The sequence below is a fragment of the Entelurus aequoreus genome, linkage group LG27, assembly GCF_033978785.1.
Source record: "Entelurus aequoreus isolate RoL-2023_Sb linkage group LG27, RoL_Eaeq_v1.1, whole genome shotgun sequence".
In the NCBI taxonomy this organism is placed as follows: domain Eukaryota; kingdom Metazoa; phylum Chordata; class Actinopteri; order Syngnathiformes; family Syngnathidae; genus Entelurus; species Entelurus aequoreus.
The window spans coordinates 27,999,231-28,022,039 of NC_084757.1; the positions used below are offsets into that span (position 1 = coordinate 27,999,231).

Consider the following 22,809-nt stretch of genomic DNA (forward strand, 5'->3'; position numbering starts at 1 on the left):
TGACTCATATATGAACTTGAAGTACCATCCCATTCCTAACCCATAGGGTTTAATATGATGTTGGTCCAAGGGGGGGGGCTCATTCTGTCTTTTTTTTTTTCATAAAGAAATACAATCATGTTTGCTTCCGGATTGTATCCCTGCAGACTGTATTGATCTATATTGATATAGAATGTATATATTGTGTTTTTTATGTTGATTTAGTAAATAAATAAAATTGTATTTTTTTTTATTTTTTTTTTTATTTCTTGTCCCGGTGGTTGGGGACCACTGGCTTACATGCAGCTGCTCGGCCATGGAAACCCATTCCATGAAGCTCTCTGCGTACTGTACGTGGGATAATTGGAAGGTCACATGAAGTTTGGACCTCTGTAGCAACTGACTGAGCAGAAAGTCTTTGCACTATGCGCTTCAGCATCCACTGACCCCTCTCTGTCAGTTTACATGGCCTACCACTTCGTGGCTGAGTCGCTGTTGTTTTAGGAGCGAGGAAATTTCACGACTGGATTTGTTGCACAGGTGGCATCCTATGACAGTTCCACGCTGGAAATCACTGAGCTCCTGAGAGCTCATTCTTTAACAAATGTTTGTAGAAACAGTCTCCATGCCTAAGTGCTTGGCTTTACACACATGTAATAGCTGCAAGTGATTAGGACACCTGATTCTCATCATTTGGATGGGTGGACAAATACTTTTGGCAATATAGTGTATGTTTCTTATTGCAATCGAAGAACAATTTTGGCCTTAAATATAATAGTGAACATACTAGACAACTTGTCTTTTATTAGTAAGTAAGCAAACATCCATCCATCCATTTTCTGCCGCTTATTCCCTTTTGGGGTCGCTGGAGCCTATCTCAGCTACAATCGGGCGGAAGGCGGGGTACACCCTGGACAAGTCGCCACCTCATCGCAGGGCCAACACAGATAGACAGACAACATTCACACTCACATTCACACACTAGTGCCAATTTAGTGTTGCTAATCAACCTATCCCCAGGTGCATGTCTTTGTAGGTGGGAGGAAGCCGGAGTACCCGGAGGGAACCCACGCAGTCACGGGGAGAACATGCAAACTCCACACAGAAAGATCCCGAGGCCGGGATTGAACTCACGACTACTCAGGACCTTCGTATTGTGAGGCAGACGCACTAACCCCTCTTCCACCGTGCTGCCCAGTAAGCAAACAAATGCTACTAAATTGGCTGCTGACGTATGCAGTAACATATTGTGTTAGTCCCCATTCCATTGTTTTTGACAAAATAATAGAATGAGAAACGACACAAATTGTAGCCAAAAATTTTGATGGGCCGGCTATTTGTGCCCTGAACCTCTAGCCAAGGGTCGGTGAAAGCCGCCATACTTTTAAGATGGTGCAGAGTGTCCAAATCCGTGAGTTTTAGGTGTAAGAGTACAAAATGAGCTACTGAGTTAGCCTAAAACGTTAACACGCTAACATTTGCATGCTAATATGAGATGTTGGCATACTTTCAAGATGGGGCCAAGTATCAGCATGCTAGCATGTTAACGTTAGCATACTAACAGTTACCATGTGTCACATACCAAGTTATATGACTAAGGTTTATGGCTGGGGAATTAGAGGGAAAAAAAAAAGTAAGATTAGCTAAATATTTAAATCAATTTTAGCCAATTTGAAGGATTCACAACATTATCTTTTTGAACCTGAATATACGTAGGATGAACTGCTGTTTATAGAACCAAGCTTGCATGAGGCAGAATTAATTGCTTCCATTAGCAGTATTGCGAGCCACCTACAAATTAGAATGTAATCCCCGCCCCCCAAAAAACGTGTCTTCTTGTCTTACATAAGGGTTGTGAACGATAGGTAACATTCCCCAAAAAACTGCAATTCCCCTTTAAGAACAATGCCAAAGTCCTCTACTTCATTAATTGAAGCCTGTTCAACTATTCCAACTGTGGTGTTTTCAATGGCCCCATCGAGTGTGTTCATATCCAGACTGTGTGCACAGTTCCGCAAATAAAAGGCAGTAGTGTTACAACTTTTCTAACAAAACGAAGGTCAACCACGAGAAAGACAGGCGGTAGAAAATAGATGGATGGATGGTTAACCCTGAAAAACCATTTAAAATAACAGCAAATCTATTTGATTTGTCAGACACATGCACACGCACATGCCCCCGCACATCAAAGAAAGACCCTATTTTTTGAGACGAGTGCTTCGTTTATTCATCCGGCTCCATCCAAATGTTTTGGATTACCTCAAAAGTGTAGCTGAGGTCAGGAGGGTAGCTGAGGTTCACGGCATGCCTAAGTCCAAACAGCGTAGCAACAGCCAATGATACTACATTATTCAAATTGTCCAAAACCTTGAATATCCTCAAGAACGATGCCAATGTCCTCTACTTCGTTAGTTGAAGCTTGTTTAACAACGTAGATTCCAACTGCTATGTTTTCAATGGCCCCATCCAGTTTGCTCATAGCCAGACTCTGTGTAAAACAAAGGGTAAGTAAACCAAAGTTAGACAAAACAAAACTATACATCACGCTCCATCAAGAAAAAGATAAATATAAAATAGTGACACTATACAGTACAGGCTAAAGTTTGGACACACCTTTGCATTCAATTCCTTTTTATTTATTTTCATGACTATTTACATTTTAGATTGTCACTGAAGGCATCAAAACTATGAATGAACACATGTGGAGTTATGTACTTAACAAAAAAAAGGTGAAATAACCGAAAACATGTTTTATATTCTCAGCTACAATCGGGCGGAAGGCAGCTCCAGAACCTCCCGCGACCCTGAAAGGGATAAGCGGTAGAAAATGGATGGATGGATGTTTTATATTCTAGTTTCTTCAAAATAGCCACCCTTTGCTCTGATTACTGCTTTGCACACTCTTGGCATTCTCTCCATGAGCTTCAAGAGGTAGTCACCTGAAATGGTTTTCACTTCACAGGTGTGCTTGAAACTCATCGAGAGAATGCCAAGAGTATGCAAAGCAGTAATCAGAGCAAATGGTGTATTTTCTGGACTATAAGGCGCACTTAAAATCCTATTTTTTACTCAAAACTCAACAGTGCGCCTAACGTACGGAATAATTCTGGTTTTGCTTACCGACTTTGAAGCGATTTTATTTGGTACATGGTGTAATAATAAGTGTGACCAGTAGATGGCAGTCAAACACAAGCTATATGTAGACAGCACTATAATGGCAGTCACACACAAGAGATATGTGTAGACTGCAATATGATTCAAGTAAACAACACCAACATTTTATATGTTCCATTGAAAATATAGAGCTTTACACACGGCAATCAAAAATCTATCAAAATGTTTTAGTACGACTTTAGTAAGCTATGGAGCCGCACCGCTTCAACATACGAGTATTATTATGGTGTGTGTAAGACATATTATCTGACGTTTTGTTTCGCAATATTATGCAAAAGCAACTTTTCTTACCATCTGGTACTTGCTAATCTTTATTTGGGATCTGCGTAAATCCTGAAAAATTTAGAGCATCTGCTTTTGTAGTCCGTGCCGACGCCGTATTTGATAAGCTTCTTCTTTTTCTCTATCTTCTTGTTATGGGACATTCATCGTCCGCTGTTGCCATTTCTAATATAAAGTCGTGCAAAGTTCTTACTTATATCTGTCATGAAAGCGCTAAAACATACCGGTATAGTGAGTTTACATTATTCACCCAAGGACCTGTGTTATTAGAGACGTTTAACGGGACACATTTCCGGCGGATGAGGAGATGCTGCTCCGTTAATGATTTAAGTAAAGTCTGAATGTCATTAAAACAGTTAGCTCCATCTTTTGACACTTCTTCCACTCACTTCCTTGCACGCTACACCGCTACAACAAAGATGACGGGGAGAAGACGCTGCCGAAGGTGAGCCACGTAAATAAGATCGCTCACAAAACGGCCCATCCTGAAGCGACTGTCAGAAAGCGGCTTGAAGATGATCTGTAAAACATAATCTATGCAACATTTTGACCAAAGAACCACCATTACATGTTATGTAGACCACAAGGAAGTGTTTTCAATTTAGAAAAAAAAAAGAGGATTTCTTTAATGCGCCCTATAATCTGTGCCTTTTGTATGAAAATAGACCTGACTAGACCCGCTCATCAGCAGTGCGCTTTATAATCTGGTGCGCCCTATAGTCCGGAAAATACGTTAAAAGGAATTTTTTTTTTTTTTTAAAAGATGACGTCCAGTAGAAGATAAAAACTGGCGGAAGGGAGAAAAAATAACAACAAATTATGTTAAACAAATATTTAAGCTATAGATAAGATAGATAGTAAAATAGGTCCAGTTGACGATTAAAAACAAAGATATAGGACAAAAATGTAAATTACATTTTAAAATATACTGTGTTTTGTTTTTTTTATTTTTAAAGCTGAAGAAGCCATGTATTACTTACATTAGTTAATTCTGCAGTGATTCGTTTAAGCTTTGCCCCTTGCTGTCCTCTCCTTCGGAAGAGCTACGTCATCGCAGCTGAGTAAAGATCCACCTGAGACAGGAACTTGGACGGAAGCGGTGATCCTTTTGAATTCAGAATTGATCTGACAAATAACAGGGGATTCAGGTAACATTTTACCATTCGTCACACAAAGCAGAGCAGAACAGTCACAGAGGACGATGAAGCACAGGTGAATGATGTGCTTTTAGGTATAGGACCTATTTGCACACAACATTCCTTTGATCAATAGCAAATCCAAGATAACAAAAAAAAAAACAGCATTCAAACAGGCTTACCTCGCTGACTTTATACAAAGCAGGCCTTCAAGGACTCACAGACAACCTCATGTCTTTGATATGCTAAAGTCTTTTCCATCTTGAACTTCACAGCCTCTCGGTTATTCCTATTGTGTACATCCAGGAGTAAAGCTTTTTGCATGGATTCCAGGCTCTCCTCATTTTCAGCTGATGGGAATGTTGGGCAAAAATTTACTTAGTTTTATACCACATGGTAAAATACTGCAGTAAATGTAATATTAAATTTTTTTTTAATCTTATACATAATTGCAAACTACAAATAAAACAATTCCTAAGGACACAAACTATGATAGATATAGACAGATATCTATACATATCTCGATCTATCTAGCTTTCTATATACTGTATATATATAATCGAATAAAACGCATTTGTGATTAAACATGAAAGCGTGACAAAATTACTGGTGGCTACTCTGTTGGGTGAAGTTAAAATACAAGACAAATAATAAATAAAATGTTAAAAATAAATACCAGTACGAACAGCAGTGCTAACAGTGAAAAACATTGTAAGCTATGTTGACAGACACACAGACATATACATGCACGCAAACACCAAATTTAGTAGACATAAAATACAATGATTTCCTTTCTTCTCTGCAACCCGTGACAGTGCGCAGTCTGAATGATATTAAAGCTAGCCAAACAGCCAGCTGGCGTCTGCTAGCTATGCTTCCCTATCACGGTGGTTGTAGCAGCCCGGGAGTCACAGCCTCACCAGACACACACAATTACTACAATACGGCTTACTTTCGACTATATACACGGGGTTCGTATTCAACCACAGCAACCGTGGCACGTGCTGCGACCGCCCTTGATATTTGTCGTAATGCCCTAAAAAAATAACCAGCATTTACGGCAAGAACATGCTGTGACCGTCCTTGACTTTTTACTTGGTAATAGACTAGGGATGTAACGATAAACGATATAATGATAAACTTTGGTAAAATTCCGGACGGTAAGTAATACCATTTAATGCTTTAATTATCGAACAACCGTCATTTAATAATGAATTCTAAGCGACATTGCCCACTTCCTGAAAACGCAACAGCAGCCGCACCTCCCAAGATGGCGCATGCTCTTCATCCCTGTTTGCAATGGCGGCAAACAACCCACGGACCTCGCTCTTGAGATGTTGCCCTCCTAGTAAACTGACAATATCTGAAGTCTGGACGTATTTTGTATTGGTAAAGCATGCTGATGGTAAAATAATTGACAGTCAGCCAGAAAGTGCAGGAAAAAAGTCCCCGTGAAGGGAGGCAACACTTCAACATGTTGAGCCAACTCCGGAACCAGCAGTCATAACTCCACGTCGAGTGCAAGGTACGTCAACTTGTAGCTGAATGCATGATGGAAAGTGATTGAAAATTAACTTGTCATCGTTGGTCTGTCAAACGTTCTTATAGTTACACTTATGTTAAAGTTAAAGTTAAAGTACCAATGATTGTCACACACACACTAGGTGTGGCGAAATTATTCTCTGCATTTGACCCATCACCCTTAATCACCCCCTGGGAGGTGAGGGGAGCAGTGATCAGCAGCGGTGGCCGTGCCCGGGAATCATTTTTGGTGATTTAACCCCCAATTCCAACCCTTGATGCTGAGTGCCAAGCAGGGAGGTAACGGGTCCCATTTTTATAGTCTTTGGTATGACTCGGCCGGGGTTTGAACTCACAACCTACCGATCTCAGGGCGGACACTCTAACCTTGTTACATAAAGTTACTTGTTATTGGGCGCTATCAGTGAGCGTGAGGAGTGTGTGCACACGACACAAAATGTACTTCTGTTTATGCGTTTTGTGCTGTTAGTGACCGTTGCTACTTTACATTACATTTAAAACTTAGTGTTAAAAACAAATCTTCGCAGAAACTCTACAACATGTTTTGTTTTTACAACTGTAGCATTAGGGTGTGTGGGTCACTGTGTGTGTGTCAGTCAGATGATTATAATAATAATTAGCATCTAATAAAAATAATAATACATTCGCTTTTTTCTTATTTACAGAGTGGGCATGCAGCGGCCAAGTTGGATGCCAAATTTACAAATATGGCAAAAGACCTCACTGCAGCGCTGTCATATTTCATTGCCAAACTTTCAAATACAGGACTGTCTCAGAAAATTAGAATATTGTGATAAAGTCATTTATTTTCTGTGATGCAACTAAAAACATGAAAATGTCATACATTCTGGATTCATTACATATCAACTGAAATATTGCAAGCCTTTTATTATTTTAATATTGCTGATTATGGTATACAGCTTAAGAAAACTCAAAAATCCTATCTCAAAAAATTAGAATATTTCCTCAGACCAAGTAAAAAAAAAAGATTTATAACAGCAAAACAAAATCAAACATTTGAAAATGTCAATTAATGCACTCAGTACTTGGTTGGGAATCCTTTTGCACAGAGTACTGCATCAATGCGGTGTGGCATGGAGGCAATCAGCCTGTGGCATCACTGAGGTGTTATGGATGCCCAGGATGCTTCAATAGCGGCCTTTAGCTCATTTGCATTACTGGGTCTGGTGTCTTTCAGCTTCTTCTTCACAAGACCCCACAAATTCTCTATGGGGTTCAGGTCAGGGGAGTTGGCAGGCCAATCGAGGATAGTAATGCCATGGTCAGTACACCAGTTACTAGTGGTTTTGGCACTGTGGGCAGGTGCCAGATTATGCTGGAAAATGAAATCATCATCTCCATAGAGCTTTTCAACAGATGGAAGCATGTAGCGCTCTAAAATCTCTTGGTACACAGCTGCATTGACTCTGGACTTGATGAAACACAGTGGACCAACACCAGCAGCTGACATGGCTCCCCAAACCATTGCTGACTGTAGGAACTTCACACTGGATTTCAAGCAACTTGGATTTCGCTCCTTTCCAGCCTTCCTCCAGACTCTAGCGCCTTGACTTCCAAATGAAATACAAAACTTGCTTTTGTCTGAAAACAGGACTCTGGAGGACTCTGCAACTGTCCAGTGCTTCTTTTCCATAGCCCAAGTAATACGCTTCTTCCGTTGTCTTGAGTTCAGGAGTGGCTTGACCATTATCTGGCACCTGCCCACAGTGGCAAAACCACCAGTAACTGGTGTGCTGACCATGGCATTACTGTCCTCGATTGGCCTGCCAACTCCCCTGACCTGAACCCCATAGAGAATTTGTGGGGTATTGTGAAGAAGAAGCTGAAATACACCAGATCCAATAATGCAAATGAGCTAAAGGCCGCTATTGAAGCATCCTGGGCATCCATAACACCTCAGCAATGCCACAGGCTGATTGCCTCCATGCCACGCCGCATTGATGCAGTAATCAGTGCAAAAGGATTCCCAACCAAGTACTGAGTGCATTAATTGACATTTTCAAATGTTTGATTTCGTTTTGCTGTTATAAATCTTTTTTTTTTTTTTACTTGGTCTGAGGAAATATTCTATTTTTTTGATAGGATTTTTGAGTTTTCTTAAGCTGTATACCATAATCAGCAATATTAAAATAATAAAAGGCTTGCAATATTTCAGTTGATGTGTAATGAATCCAGAATGTATGACATTTTCATGTTTTTAGTTGCATTACAGAAAATAAAGGACTTTATCACAATATTATAATTTTCTGAGACAGTCCTGTAGTTGAGGTGTTCTCTGAAATGTGTAAGACTAGATCTCTCATATCAACACTATTGTTGTATACTAGGACAAAAAGTGCAGTTACATCTTATGGCCATCATGTGCCATCTTTTAAATGTATTTTTATTTATTTATGTTATTTAGTTTCTGCCATACTACTCTGTTAATAATGTGTATGTTGCTTTCATATGCACATTTAATTTCTACTTGAGGTACATGTAGCAAGTTATCTACAATAATGTTTCTTCTACAAAGTATATCATTTTGAATGTGTTATTAAAAATAAAATAAAAACTTAGTTAAAAGATTTCAGTAAAAGTACTTTATGAACACATTTAAAAATACCGCCATAATAATGATAACCGTGATAAGAAATGGTTATACTGTGACAATTGTAACGTAATTTTTTCGTTGAATAAATTGATAAAAACACCCCGACATGACTTTTCTTACATTTTCAACTGTTTAAGACATTGCATAATTAACGTTAAGTGGTATACACAACATGGGCGCAGCCATTTTGGAAGCGTGTGTCAAAGGTTAACCGACAACGTGAACAGCAGTTGTTCCGAGATATGCTGTATGGTGAATGTTTATTTTGATTCGTGGCTGTCAACGACCACGTGTGTAACACACATGGATTTGTTTACTTTTTTGTAAACGTTGAACATAAGAAGCTGATTAAAGGCCTACTGAAACCCACTACTACCGACCACGCAGTCTGATAGTTTATACATCAATGATGAAATCTTAACATTGGAACACATGCCAATACGGCATAAAGTGCAATTTTAAATTTCCCGCGAAACTTCCAGTTGAAAACGTCTATGTATGATGACGTATGCGCGCGACGTCAATCGTTGAAACGGAAGTATTCCGACCCCATTGAATCCAATACAAAAAGTTCTGTTTTCATCTCAAAAATCCACAGTATTCTGGACATCTGTGTTGGTGAATCTTTTGCAATTTGTTTAATGAACAATGAAGACTGCAAAGAAGAAAGTTGTAGGTGGGATCGGTGTATTAGCGGCGGACTACAGCAACACAACCAGGAGGACTTTGAGATGGATAGCAGACGCGCTAGCCGCCGACCTCAGCTTGACTTCCTCCGTCTCCGGGCCGCCGACCGCATCTATGATCGGGTGAAGTCCTTCGTCGCGCCGTCGATAGCTGGAACGCAGGTGAGCACAGATGTTGATGAGCAGATGAGGGCTGGCTGGCGTAGGTGGATAGCTAATGTTTTTAGCATAGCTCTGTGAGGTCCCGTTGCTAAGTTAGCTTCAATGGCGTCATTAGCAACAGCATTGTTAAGCTTCGCCAGCCTGGAAAGCATTAACCGTGTAGTTACATGTCCATGGTTTAAGAGTATTGTCGATTTTCTGTCTATCCTTCCAGTCAGGGGTTTATTTCTTTTGTTTCTATCAAGCCCGATGCTATCACGTTAGCTCCGTAGCTAAAGAGCTTCGCCGATGTATTGTCGTGGAGATAAAAGTCACTGTGAATGTCCATTTCGCGTTCTCGACTCTCATTTTCAAGAGGATATAGTATTCGAGGTGGTTTAACCCTCCTATTGACCTCGATTTTTGCCTACACCATCGTTCCTCAGGGGTCACATAGACCCCAGAGATGTAAAGCTCTATAAGTTGTTGTGTGTGGGAGTAAGACACATGATCCAATTGACTTTTTTGTGCTCCCAAGTCTTCTGAACACAGAGAAGTCAACTCTGAGTCGATCTGACCATCATACACTGAATTATTGTTGTTTGAATACCGTTTGGTGTCAAATTTGACCGTTTTTTATTGATTTTTTGGCACACTACGCCCCCCCCCCCCCAGATAACCTCCCAGTGGTAAACCACTTATTTGTGCTCCTAGGTCCCCTGAACACAAAGAAACAAATTGTGAGTCAATCCAACCATCTTAGACCGAGTTATCGCAGTTTGAATACTGTTAGGCGGCCATCATTGAATGTGACCGAATTGTATTAATTGTATGGTGTTGTTGTTGTTGTTGTTTTTTGCCATTTAGATTGCACTTAGTCAGGCTTCTACCCTAAGACCAGCTATAGCTCTTAGGGTCATGGAAGCACGCAAACCCCCTGACCACGATAAGGTGGCAATCCTCCAGGGGGAAGTTTTTTATAACTTTTTTTTTTTTTCTTTTTTTTTTTTTTCAACAACAACAAATATCTGACCGTTGGCCATTTGGAGTGTCCATTTGAAAATAACAATATTCGTCTCACTCTCCAAGAAAGGGTCAAGCACAAACCCTCTGACCAGGATAAGGTGGCAATCCTCAATGGGGGAAGTTTTTTTATTACTCTTTATATTTTGTATTTTTTTTTGTTTTTTTTTGTTTTTTTTCAACAACAACAAATATCTGACCATTGGCCGGCCATTTGGAGTGTCCATATTTGAAGAAAAAAATAACAAGACAGTAGGCTATTTACCAAAAATATTGTCTTATTTCAAAAAAACTAAAATACTGTAAAAGTCTGCCACTCCTATTTTTTCACAGACTGCAAAAAGTAGCCTAGAGTCTACCTCTCTCAAGAAATGTAAAACAAATGAAAAATGGCAATATTCATCCCCCACTCTCCAAGAAAGGGTAAAGCACTACTGGGCACATGATCCACAACGGATGTGCTCCTTGCAGATGTATTTGCCACATCCCCCACATGTATTAGTTGTCTTGTTATCGTTCCTAGTGGAACAGATCTGGCACCTGCCTCGTTTTTGCCCTCTGGCCACTGGAGGATTGGAGGTGTGTGCCTCCCTCTGAACATCCTCCACTATCACCACAGCAGCCGCTGAGGCTCTTGGTAGGACAACTCTTCGTGCAATTTGGGGTTGCACCAGCGCGTACCCCAGCTGTTCCAGGAACAGCCTCCTCCGGTACAGCTTTTCGCTGTTCCAGCCTTCACTGATCTCCCTCCAAAGCACAAAAGCGTTGTAGGCACTCACATCGATGATGTTGAAGAATACAACAAGGGGCCATCGTGCAGTCATGCGTCGGCAGCTGTACGTGCCTGTGACTTTATCCAGGTTGTCAACACCACCCTTTGTGGCATTGTAGTCCAACACCATTTGTGGCTTCTTGTCCTCCCTGGTGCTGAGCTGGGCATCCTTGTGCATCGTACTCATGAGCACAACGTTCTTCCCTTTCTTGGGGCAATACGAAACAGCTGTGGCGTTCTCAGTGAAGGCAAACACTGAGGATGTAGCCTGTCTGTTCTTGATTGCAACAAGCTCAGAGGGAAGCTCTGGCTTGTTCTTGCGGACTGTCCCCAGCATGGTGACTTTCCGCTTTGCGAGTTCTTCACCAAGGGCATAGGAGGTGAAGAAGTTGTCGCACGTTATATTGTGCCCCTCCAGTCCCTCAGCCATGTCCAGGACAACCCTCATGCCCTGATTTTTTTCAGGTGCTTCCCCAGGGGCTTTGCCGGTGTAGACCTGCATATTCCAGGCATAGCTCGACTGGGCATCACATGCTGCCCATATTTTAATGCCGTATTTGGCTGGTTTACTCGGGATGTACTGTCTAAATGGACAGCGGCCACGAAACGCCACCAGACATTCATCCACAGTCACATGGGGGCCTGGGTTGTAAAGCAATGGCAGTTGCTGAACCCACTTGTCCCATACATCCCGGATAGCTGCCAGCTTGTCATGTTCTCTCCGGCCCTGTCTTTTCTCTCTGTCATCGAACCGTAGGACACGAGACATAATATGGAATTTCTTCAGAGACATGGTGGCTGGGAAGATGGCCCTTCCAGTCTCTTTATTCCACAGGCTTTCTGCTGCCTCGCCTTTGGACTTGTACACGCCCCCCAAAATGAGCAACCCAATGTATGCCTGCAAGTCAATTGCATCGATCGGCTTCCAACTGTCCCCAAACACACGACTCCCCTCTAAATTGGTCATCAAGAGTACATGGTTCTCAATTGATGGTGTCATGAGGAGCTCAAATGCAGATTTTATGTCTTGGACACGGCTAATCGCATATCGGGTTGGGCCTGGAACCATTTTGATGACATTACCAGCGCTAAGTCTACCCTGCCGTTGACGTGGGGCAGGGGACCACGACAACTTTCCATTTTTGGACAGGAAAATGTCTGCTGGTGTTCCAGTGTTGACAGGAACTTCAGCATCAAGGGTCTCATCCTCATCAGAGGACGATGCCCCATAATCAGGGTCTTCCACAACATTGTCTTCGATTTCAGACACATTTTCCTCTATGTCTACCTCTTCACTAAAAACCTGATCCAAAACCTCCTGGACAGAGAACGTCTTGTGGTTTGGCATCATCAAACTCAAAACAAGAGAGAGAGAGAGAGAGAGTATATCACAAACAGCAGCAGAGAAATGGTTTAGAAGGCAAACTCGAAACAAGAGAGAGAGAGAGAGTATATCACAAACAGCAGCAGAGAAATGGTTTAGAAGGCAAACTCGAAACAAGAGAGAGAGAGAGAGAGTATATCACAAACAGCAGCAGAGACAGCAGCAGAGAAATGGTTTAGAAGGCTGCTATGCGAGTGCTTTTATATGTTTGCTCCTCCCCCCTCCCCTCCTCCTGTTCTCACACGGCGCGGGAACGGAATGTTTGAACTGTTCCGACATCCCGCCATTCCGACAGAGTATAAATTATAAATTTATTTTCAAGACCATTTATCTCAGTGGTTTCTGCATCAATTACTAATAAAGATCTACTCACTGCTTTTTTCTGTGTTCAGGGGACTTAGGAGCACAAATAAATGGTTTCCTACTGGGATGTTCGAGGTAGAAAAACGCTAAAATGGCCACCAAACGCTACTCAAACCACACTAGTTCAGCATGTAATAGTCAGATAAACTCACAGTGATTGTTCCATTTCATTTCTTGTGTGACACTTATATGGAAAACTGAGTTTATATGTATTTGTACGTTCAGAAATTACGAAAATCACTTTTGGTCACATTCAAGACCAAGCCTAACAGTATTCAAACTGCAATAACTCGGTCTATGATGGTTGGATTGACTCACTATTTGTTTCTTTGTGTTCAGGGGACTTAGGAGCACACATAAGTAATTTCCCACTGGGGGGTATTTGGTGGGGGGGGGGTGCAATGTGCCGAAATATCTATGGAAAACTGTCAAAATGGCTGCCAAACGATATTAAACCAACAATAATTCAGTGTATGATGGTCAGATCAACTCACAATTGAATTCTCTGTGTTCAGATCACTTGGGAGCACAAAAAAGTCAATTGGATCATGTGTCTCACTCTAACACACAAAGACTTATAGTGCTTTCCAATCCTGGGGTCTATATGACCCCTGAGGAACGATGGCGTGGTCAAAATGTGTACAGAGAAATGAGAAACAATCATGCAGTTGATTTTATATTTTTCTGTGTCTCCCTGATGGATTAGGAAAAGTCATGAAATATTAGGAAGAAAAACTAATGACAACCATCTTTTTAGAGACTCTCAAAATGCCTTGGGGTCACATTGACCCCAAGGACAATAGGAGGGTTAAAATACAAATCCGTGATCCACAATAGAAAAAGGAGAGAGTGTGGAGTCCTTCACTCTCACGTTCCTCATCCACGATTCTTTCATCCTCGCTCAAATTAATGGGGTAATCGTCGCTTTCTCGGTTGGAATTGCTCTCGCTGCATTGAAAACAATGGAGAAATGTGAGGAGCCTTTCAACCTTTGACGTCACGCTACTTCCGGTACAGGCAAGGCTTTTTTTATCAGCGACCAAAAGTTGCAAACTTTAGCGTCGATGTTCTCTACTAAATCCTTTCAGCAAAAATATGGCAATATCGCGAAATGATCAAGTATGACACATAGAATGGATCTGCTATCCCCGTTTGAATAAAAAAAAATTAATTTCAGTAGGCCTTAATGGAATGAAAATTGCATAGCGTTTTATATATTTGTTTATACACAACTTTACAGAAGTTTACTTCAAGTTAGGTCATGCACTATATAATACAGTCTATTTCAATTGATTGACATTTGATTATTTGTATATCATATACTTGTATGTGTGTGTGTGTGTGTGTGTGTGTGTGTGTGTGTGTGTGTGTGTGTGTGTGTGTGTGTGTGTGTGTGTGTGTGTGTGTGTGTGTGTGTGTGTGTGTGTGTGTGTGTGTGTATATGCATGCATGCATGCTTTGGAGCCTCTGCCTCGAAAGAAAATAACGTTTGCCTTAGTGCCCTAAAATATGAGCCCTCCTTTAAGGCAACACTTGCCTTGACCTTAAAAAGTTAAAATTCCAGGCCTGATATACGTTAAATTAAATAGCAGGCGTTCACTCACGTCTCCTAATCAATAAATGCAACTACACTTAGGCTACACAAGTTAGATACATTTCACGGACAAATGTCAGTCAAACATATGTATACACACAGTATATATTTGTACAACTTACTGTTCTAAAGATAGGTGTCAGGTGGCTTCTTGCTGAAAAACACAGCCCATTCAAGGTTGTTCCTGATCTTCTTCTTCTTCGCGCGTAATGGCAAATCATGCGGGCTTCCTGCTTAAACTCTTCTTCTTCCTCGTTTCTGTGCTCAAACTTCTGCCGCCTCTTCCTATTCCAAGGGGCGGAACTTACGGCGACAGCAAAGCAAGATTACATTGAGTTTTTGTTTTTTTTGGATTAACTTCACTCATTGTGAAAGTATCGAGTACATTCACCATTCATTATAAACATGTTAAGTCTACTTGTTTAATCAAGATATAAATGACTTGTGTTCACTTTTGTAAATTTAAAGACCCCCCTTTTCCATTTTTTTGAGTGTGTTAACTGCAGACTCTAAATTTTGCAGTGTTTTTTCTGCAATTGGCTGGCGACCGGTGCAGCGTGTAACCCTCTCTCACCCAAAATCACCTGAGATAGACTTCAGCTCCTAACTGAGATCATTGTTTTTGGTGCTAAAAAAGAAAGGTTTAAAGTCATCCAACACCTTCAATCACTGTCCCTGAAAACCTCAAATAAAGCCAGAAATCTTGGGGTTATTTTAGATTCTGATTTACATTTCGACAGTCACATCAAATCAGTAACAAAATCGGCCTACTATCACCTCAAAAATGTAACAAGACTTAGAGGGCTCATGTCAGTTCAAGACTTAGAAAAACTTGTACATGCCTTTATTACCAGTAGGCTAGACTATTGTAATGGTCGACCGGTAGATCGCGATCGACGTAATGAGCACCCCTGATATAAGCCCTCTAGATCACTAAGATCTTCTGAGACCAATCTGTTAGCGGTTCCCAGAGTAAACTCAAATCAAGGGAGAGCATCATTCAGTCACTTTGCAACAAATAGCTGGAATAAACTTCCTGAAGATGTCAGACTTTCCCCAACTCTGACTACTTTTAAAACTAGACTGAAAACTTTTATGTTCACCTTCACTTTCAGCTAAATCTTTAACCTTTTAACGTCCGCACTGTTTTTATTTTTATTGTCTGCATTTTAATTTTGCTTTTATTTTCTTTCATTTCACTTTGTTGTCTGTGAAGCACTTTGAGCCTGCCTTGTGTATGAAAAGTGCTATACAAATAAAGTTGCCTTGCCTAACGAGGACTAGCAGTATACAAAACAAATGGATGGATGTTTAAAGGCCTACTGAAACCCACTACTACCGACCCCGCAGTCTGATAGTTTATATATCAATGATGAAATCTTAACATTGCAACACATGCCAATACGGCCGGGATAACTTATAAAGTGCAATTTTAAATTTCCCGCTAAACTTCCGGTTGAAAACACCTTTGGATGATAACGTATGCGCGTGACGTAGCCAGTGAAACAGGAGTATCGGTAGCTCATTGAAGCCAATACAAAAAGCTCTGTTTTCATCTCAAAATTCCACAGTATTCTGGACATCTGTGTTGGTGAATCTTTTGCAATTTGTTTAATGACCAATGGAGACTGCAAAGAAGAAAGTTGTAGGTGGGATCGGTGTATTAGCGGCTGGCTGTAGCAACACAACAAGGAGGACTTACTTGGATAGCAGACGTGCTAGCCAAAGCTAGCCGCCAACCGCATCTGTGATCGGGTGAAGTCCTTCGTCGCGCCGTCGATCGCTGGAACGCAGGTGAGCACGGGTGTTGATGAGCAGATGAGGGCTGGCTGGCGTAGGTGGAGCGCTAATGTTTTATCATAGCTCTGTGAGGTCCGGTTGCTAAGTTGCTAAGTTAGCTTCAGCGTCGTTAGCAACAGCATTGTTAAGCTTTGCCAGGCTGAGAATTATTAACCATGTAGTTACATGTACATGGTTTAATAGTATTGTTGATCTTCTGTCTATCCCTCCAGTCAGGGATTTAATTATTTTGTTTCTATCTGTATTTGAGCCAGATGCTATCACGTTAGCTCAGTAGCTAAAGAGCTTCGCCGATGTATTGTCGTGGAGATAAAAGTCACTGTGAATGTCCATTTCGCGTTCTCGACTCTCATTTTCAAGAGGATATAGTATCCGAGGTGGTTTAAAATACAAATCCGTGATCCACAATAGAAAAAGGAGAGAGTGTGGAATCCAATGAGCCAGCTTGTACCTAAGTTACGGTCAGAGCGAAAAAAGATATGTTTTGCACTGCATTCTAGTCGGTCACTCTAACGTTCCTCATCCACAAATCTTTTATCCTCGCTCAAATTAATGGGGTAATCGTCGCTTTCTCGGTCCGAATCGCTCTAGCTGCGTTGAAAACAATAGGAAAATATGAGGAAGCGAACAACTGACTACGTCACGCTACTTCTGGTAGGGGCAAGGCTTTTTTTTTATCAGAGACCAAAAGTTGCGAACTTTATCGTCATTGTTCTATACTAAATCCTTTCAGCAAAAATATGGCAATATCGCGAAATGATCAATTATGACACATAGAATGGATCTACTATCCACGTTTAAATAAAAAAAATTAATTTCAGTAGGCCTTTAACATTGTGACTAGGGGTGCACAAAAAATCGATTTACATTCGAATTGCGATACTCATAATTATTTTATTTTATAAAAAAAATCCATCCCTCCATTTATTTTTTCCCTTTCAATAATGTATATATAACAACGTTTTTAGGTTATCTCCCAGCAGCTTTTCTAACCTCTAACCCAGGTGTGTCAAACTACTTTTAGCTCAGGGGCCGCATGGAGAAAAATCTGTGCACACACGGGCCGGACTAATAAAATCATGACATTAAAACTAAAAAATAAAGACAACTTCAGATTGTTTTCTTTTTCTTACTTTTGCCAAAAAAACAACAAACAGATTCTGAAAATATTACAATAAAAATATAGAAAAAAATACCGGCAGCAGTAAAGTTTACATCCATGAAGGAAAGAAGAAAGTGAATGAATGTTAAAAACTCAATAAATTTACATACGCATAAAAATGTTAATTTTTTTTTTATGAATTAAGTAACGTTTATGACAACCTTTTTCCAAAAGACAATATAGAATGTGAGATATAACAGGATAATGCATACATTTATCATTTGTTTTCCAAACGGTTACAAAAAAGTGGGACCCCAAAAATTTACTGTGGGACCTCGTTTTTATGACTTGATGGGGTCCCTGGGAACCCATTTTGAAAATTCCTAGCGCCAACACTGATGGAGTATTGGTGCGTGCTAAACAGCAGCAGGCGGCTGTGGCCTGCGGGCCGGTTCTAATACTAATCAAATATCATCCCGGGGGCCATAGATAATTCATTCGGGCATATCCGGCCCATGGACCTTGACTTTGACACCCCTGCTCTAACCGGTTTTGAAAATGTTTCACTATAATTGTTTTACCAAATAATTAGGGCTGTCAAAGTTAACACAATAATAACATGTTAACTACATTTCAAAACCGGCACTCATTAAGGGCAATTAATGCACACGTGTCCTTTTCGACCCTCAGGCCGTGACGTAGCGGGGGAACTTGGCTGCAGTTCACTTGCTACTGATGAGCCACAAGCAAGCGGAAATGGACAAAAGAAAGGCTACCTTATGGAAATGTGAGGTTCAAAGTTATGCAAAGTTGTTCTCCCGACAGGATAGGACCCTTTTTCGCTGTGAGAAGAGGTGAAATCACTGCAGCAAAAGCCTGCTGGGTGGTGCTTCACTTACGTCTTCAGATTACAGTTAAGGTGCAGTGATAACATAACATTTAGATTGTTACTGTGACTGATTTAGTAAGTAAGATGGCATAAAAGCTCAACAGAAATAAAAGACGGTCGGCAGGAAGTCGAAAGGAGACTTTATTATTGCAAACAGTCGAAGTGACATCAAAACATGTCAACACTTTCTCAAAACAACACAATTTTACGGTTTCAAAATAAAAGCGCTACGCTATACATCTGGTTTAAGTACGTTAACAAAATAAACATTTCCGACATTACGATCATGCTTTGTCGGAGATGTTTTGTTGTAATGTTATTCTATGATAATTGCACCTAAAGAAAGCTAGTACATCAGTTGAGGAATATGGGCTGAAATATTGTGTCGCATGTTCTGGTCAAGTCCTCAATTACAGAATGACTAGCAGGCTGAATATTACATTTTGTTACTTAACAGACAAGGTTAAAACATTGTCATGCAGCAATATGAAGGCCCTTATCTGTTACAACATGTAATGTACAGAAAATCAGAAGCATTTATTTAGGTAGAAATATCACAGATTACAGCTGGGATAGACTCCAGCTGTAGTTGCACTTAGTAAATTTAGATCGTATGAATAAGCTTCAAGTGCCTGGAGTTTAAAGCCATTAAGGGAGCATTTGAACAGGAATGTATAACTACTGTTAGCATGAATGATGCACGCCTGCTGCTCTACTATGAGTAAGGGATTATTCATAAAACCTAAGGGAAGTAGTAGAGAAGACCTTGGGATAATACAAAGTGGATTATTGGCAATGCAATGTTCTGCAGACTTGACACCAGCTATAGATAGACAAAGCCCCTGTCCCCACAAATATAGAAATGTGTATGTCTGTACTTACTATTTGCAAATAAATACTGTATATGAGTGTGTGTATATATATGGTTATATTGTGTGTAGGTTGTATACTGTACTGTCTAGATCAGGGGTGTCAAACTCATTTTAGCTCAGGAGTCGCAAGGAGGAAACTATTCCCACGTGGGCTGGACTGGTAAAATCATGGCATAATAACTTAAAAATAAAAACAACTTCAGAAATAAAAATAGAACAAGCACATTATGAAAATGTACATTTTACAAATAATTCTCTTGGCAAAAGCCTTCACGCTAGTTGAAAATTCTGAGGGGAAAAAATCGTGCAGTTTAAAAAGAGTCTCAGTGTATTTAGAAAGGCATTAAACTTTAAGCACACATTTTTACAATGGAGTTCAGGGTGTGCAACTCGCTTTCAACCAAACTGCGAGCCCTGCAGGGAACTCTAACTACACCAAGATGATGGTCATGTTGACTTAAGTCTTTGCATCATACCGTTTCGTTGTTTTATCCATTGAGTAGATAATTTACAAGGAAAGAAGGTATTGTGCGTTGATACCGCATCAGTCTGCCGCCATCTGCTGCCAGCCACAACAGGAGCAGCTGATTCCTTGCACCTGCGCTGATTGGGGTAGCAGCAGCCAATCCGGAGGGCGCTTAAAGTCAGCTGACACTTCATCTTTAAAGAGTGTCATGTGTGATCATACTTGCCAACCCTCCCGATTTTACCGGGAGACTCCCGAATTTCAATGCCCCTCAGAAAATCTCCCGGGGCAACCATTCTCCCGAATTTCTCCCGATTTCCACCTGGACAATAATATTGGGGGCGTGCCTTAAAGGCACTGCCTTTAGCGTCCTTACAACCTGTCGTCACGTCCGCTTTTCCTCCATACAAACAGCGTGCCGGCCCAGTCACATAATACATGCGGCTTTTACACACACACAAGTGAATGCAAGGCATACTTGATCAACAGCCATACAGGTCACACTGAGGGTGGACGTATAAATAACTTTAACACTGTTACAAATATGCGCCACACTGTGAACCCACACCAAACAAGAATGACAAACACATTTCGGGAGAACATCCGCACCGTAACACAACATAAACACAACAGAACAAATACAGAGAACCCCTTGCAGAACTAACTCTTCCAAGACGCTACAATATACACCCCCCGCTGCCACCAAACCCCCGCCCCCATCTCCCGAATTCGGAGATCTCAAGGTTGGCAAGTATGTGTGTGATGTGGGTTGCACTCAAATTGCTATTGCAACATCCAGTGGACACATTTAGAACCGCAGTTTCTTTCAATAAAAAAAATGCAGCTCATTTTTATACTTAGCAAACTCATCTTGCAGGCCGCGGGCCGGATTAAACCTGTTCGCGGGCCTGATATGGCCCACGGGCCGTATGTCTGACACCCCTTGTCTAGATACTTACTATATGCAAACATAAGATGGTATGTACCTGTACACACATTGTATAGGGTTATACATGCTGTTGTATACTGTATATAGTTTATAGGTCTGAATCGGTTGAGAGTTGCATGTTTTGTGTCAAGTTACCTCATAAGGGGGCGGCGGCTCCTGGTCTGTGTCTCCGTAGCTGGCCCGATCAGACTGAGATTCATGGAGCAGAGAAATGTCGTCCGTAGTCGGCGACTTCAGACAGTTGCCCATTTCCCTCCTTCCTCTTCTGCAAAAGATCTTCCCCTCTTCTCTCCTGTGTAATACTACCGAATTCCACTGATTATTTCCTCTCCCCGACGATGAAAAGGCTGCTTGGCTCAACAACAACAACACATCTTAGCAGCTAGCCACACAAAGAGCTAGCTTGGTGCCACCACTAGCTTGTTCTCGCCCTGGAGCGTACACTCGGTCAGGCTGCAATGCTAAGTGGAACAACATCAACTGGCTCTTTAAATCCAGGGAGGAATTGAGGCGAAGAAAGAAATAGTATCCCTCATTGTAACCTAGTTGTAATTCCTACCCGGAGACCCTCTCTCAGGGACTTCCCAGTGTTCAGCATGCTTCTCAGCTGCTCCAACAGCTTCAAAAGACCAGTGATGTAGCAACACGAAGCCCCGCCCACTGAAATGAGGCCAACAAGAGACGGAATACGTCCACGCAGCAATTGTTCACAGCCAATTACACTGCAGTTCAATGTCATTAAATATAGAGTCAAATGAGGCGTCTAAATCTTCAACTACTGGGTTTATAACAGTATAGTCTTTAATTGGTCAATGACATATGTATTTGTACTGTATATGTATTCTCACCTACCACCATTATGTGGTCACCACCTGATTTTGAGCAGCTCACAAAAGGGTCAAAGAATAGGCCCCCAAACTATGTCCCGCAGGCCAAATCCGGCCCGCCAGCATCCAAAATCCAGCCCGCGGGAAGTCCCAAATTAAAAAATAAATAAATACAATTCTTTAAAAAATAATTATATCAGTGACGTGCGGTGAGGTTCATGACTGGTGAGGCACTAACTTCATCACAGTCAGATTTACAAACATATGAACCCTAAAGCGTATCTTATTCACCATTTGATTGGCAGCAGTTAACGAGTTATGTTTAAAAGCTCATGCCAGCATTCTTCCCTGCTTGGCACTCAGCATCAAGGGTTGGAATTGGGGGTTAAATCACCATTTCTCCCCTCACATCCCAGGGGGTGATAAAGGGGATGGGTCAAATGCAGAGGACAAATTTCACCACACCTAGCGTGTGTCTGACAACCATTGGTACTTTAGAGGCCTACTGAAACCCACTACTACCGACCACGCAGTCTGATAGTTTATATATCAATGATGAAATCTTAACATTGCAACACATGCCAATACGGCCGGGTTAACTTATAAAGTGCAATTTTAAATTTCCCGCTAAACTTCCGGTTGAAAAAGCCTTTGGAGGATGACGTATGCGCGTGATGTAGCCAGGGGAACAGAGGTATGCCTTCCCCATTGAATACAATACAAAAAAGCTCTGTTTTCATCTCATAATTCCACAGTATTCTGGACATCTGTGTTGGTGAATCTTTTGCAATTTGTTTAATGAACAATGGAGACTGCAAAGAAGAACGTTGTAGGTGGGATCGGTGTATTAGCGGCTGGCTGTAGCAACACAACAAGGACTACTTACTGGATAGCAGACGCCTAGCCGATGCTAGCCGCCCACCGCACGGATGGTCGGGTGAAGTCCTTCGTCGCGCCGTCGATCGCTGGAACGCAGGTGAGCACGGGTGTTGATGAGCAGATGAGGGCTGGCTGGCGTAGGTGGAGCGCTAATGTTTTTATCATAGCTCTGTGAGGTCCGGTTGCTAAGTTAGCCTTAGCGTTGTTAGCAACAGCATTGTTAAGCTTTGCCAGGCTGAGATCTATTAACCATGTAGTTACATGTACATGGTTTAATAGTATTGTTGATCTTCTGTCTATCCTTCCAGTCAGGGATTTATTTATTTTGTTTCTAT

General features: G+C 41.3%; 1 protein-coding gene and 1 long non-coding RNA gene across 3 annotated transcripts in view; both read right to left on the bottom strand.

Annotated features, from left to right (window-relative positions):
• rnf11b (ring finger protein 11b) overlaps nucleotides 1-21,417 on the bottom strand; it is a 61,524-nt gene extending 40,107 nt beyond the window's left edge. Inside the window, exon 1 of one of the 2 annotated variants that reach the window (XM_062039024.1) lies at nucleotides 20,904-21,417. In XM_062039024.1, the coding sequence (XP_061895008.1) occupies nucleotides 20,904-21,017 (114 nt within the window). In that variant the 5' untranslated portion in view covers nucleotides 21,018-21,417. The remainder of the gene's footprint in view (nucleotides 1-20,903) is intronic. The other variant, XM_062039025.1, reaches the window with a different exon arrangement.
• Nucleotides 1,246-15,271, bottom strand: LOC133644503 (uncharacterized). The gene is made up of 4 exons (XR_009824771.1): nucleotides 14,813-15,271; nucleotides 4,754-4,921; nucleotides 4,416-4,560; nucleotides 1,246-2,467 (listed from the first exon to the last, which is right to left on the bottom strand). It is a non-coding gene; the product is annotated as an uncharacterized LOC133644503 (long non-coding RNA).
• Nucleotides 21,418-22,809: the final 1,392 nt, after the last annotated feature.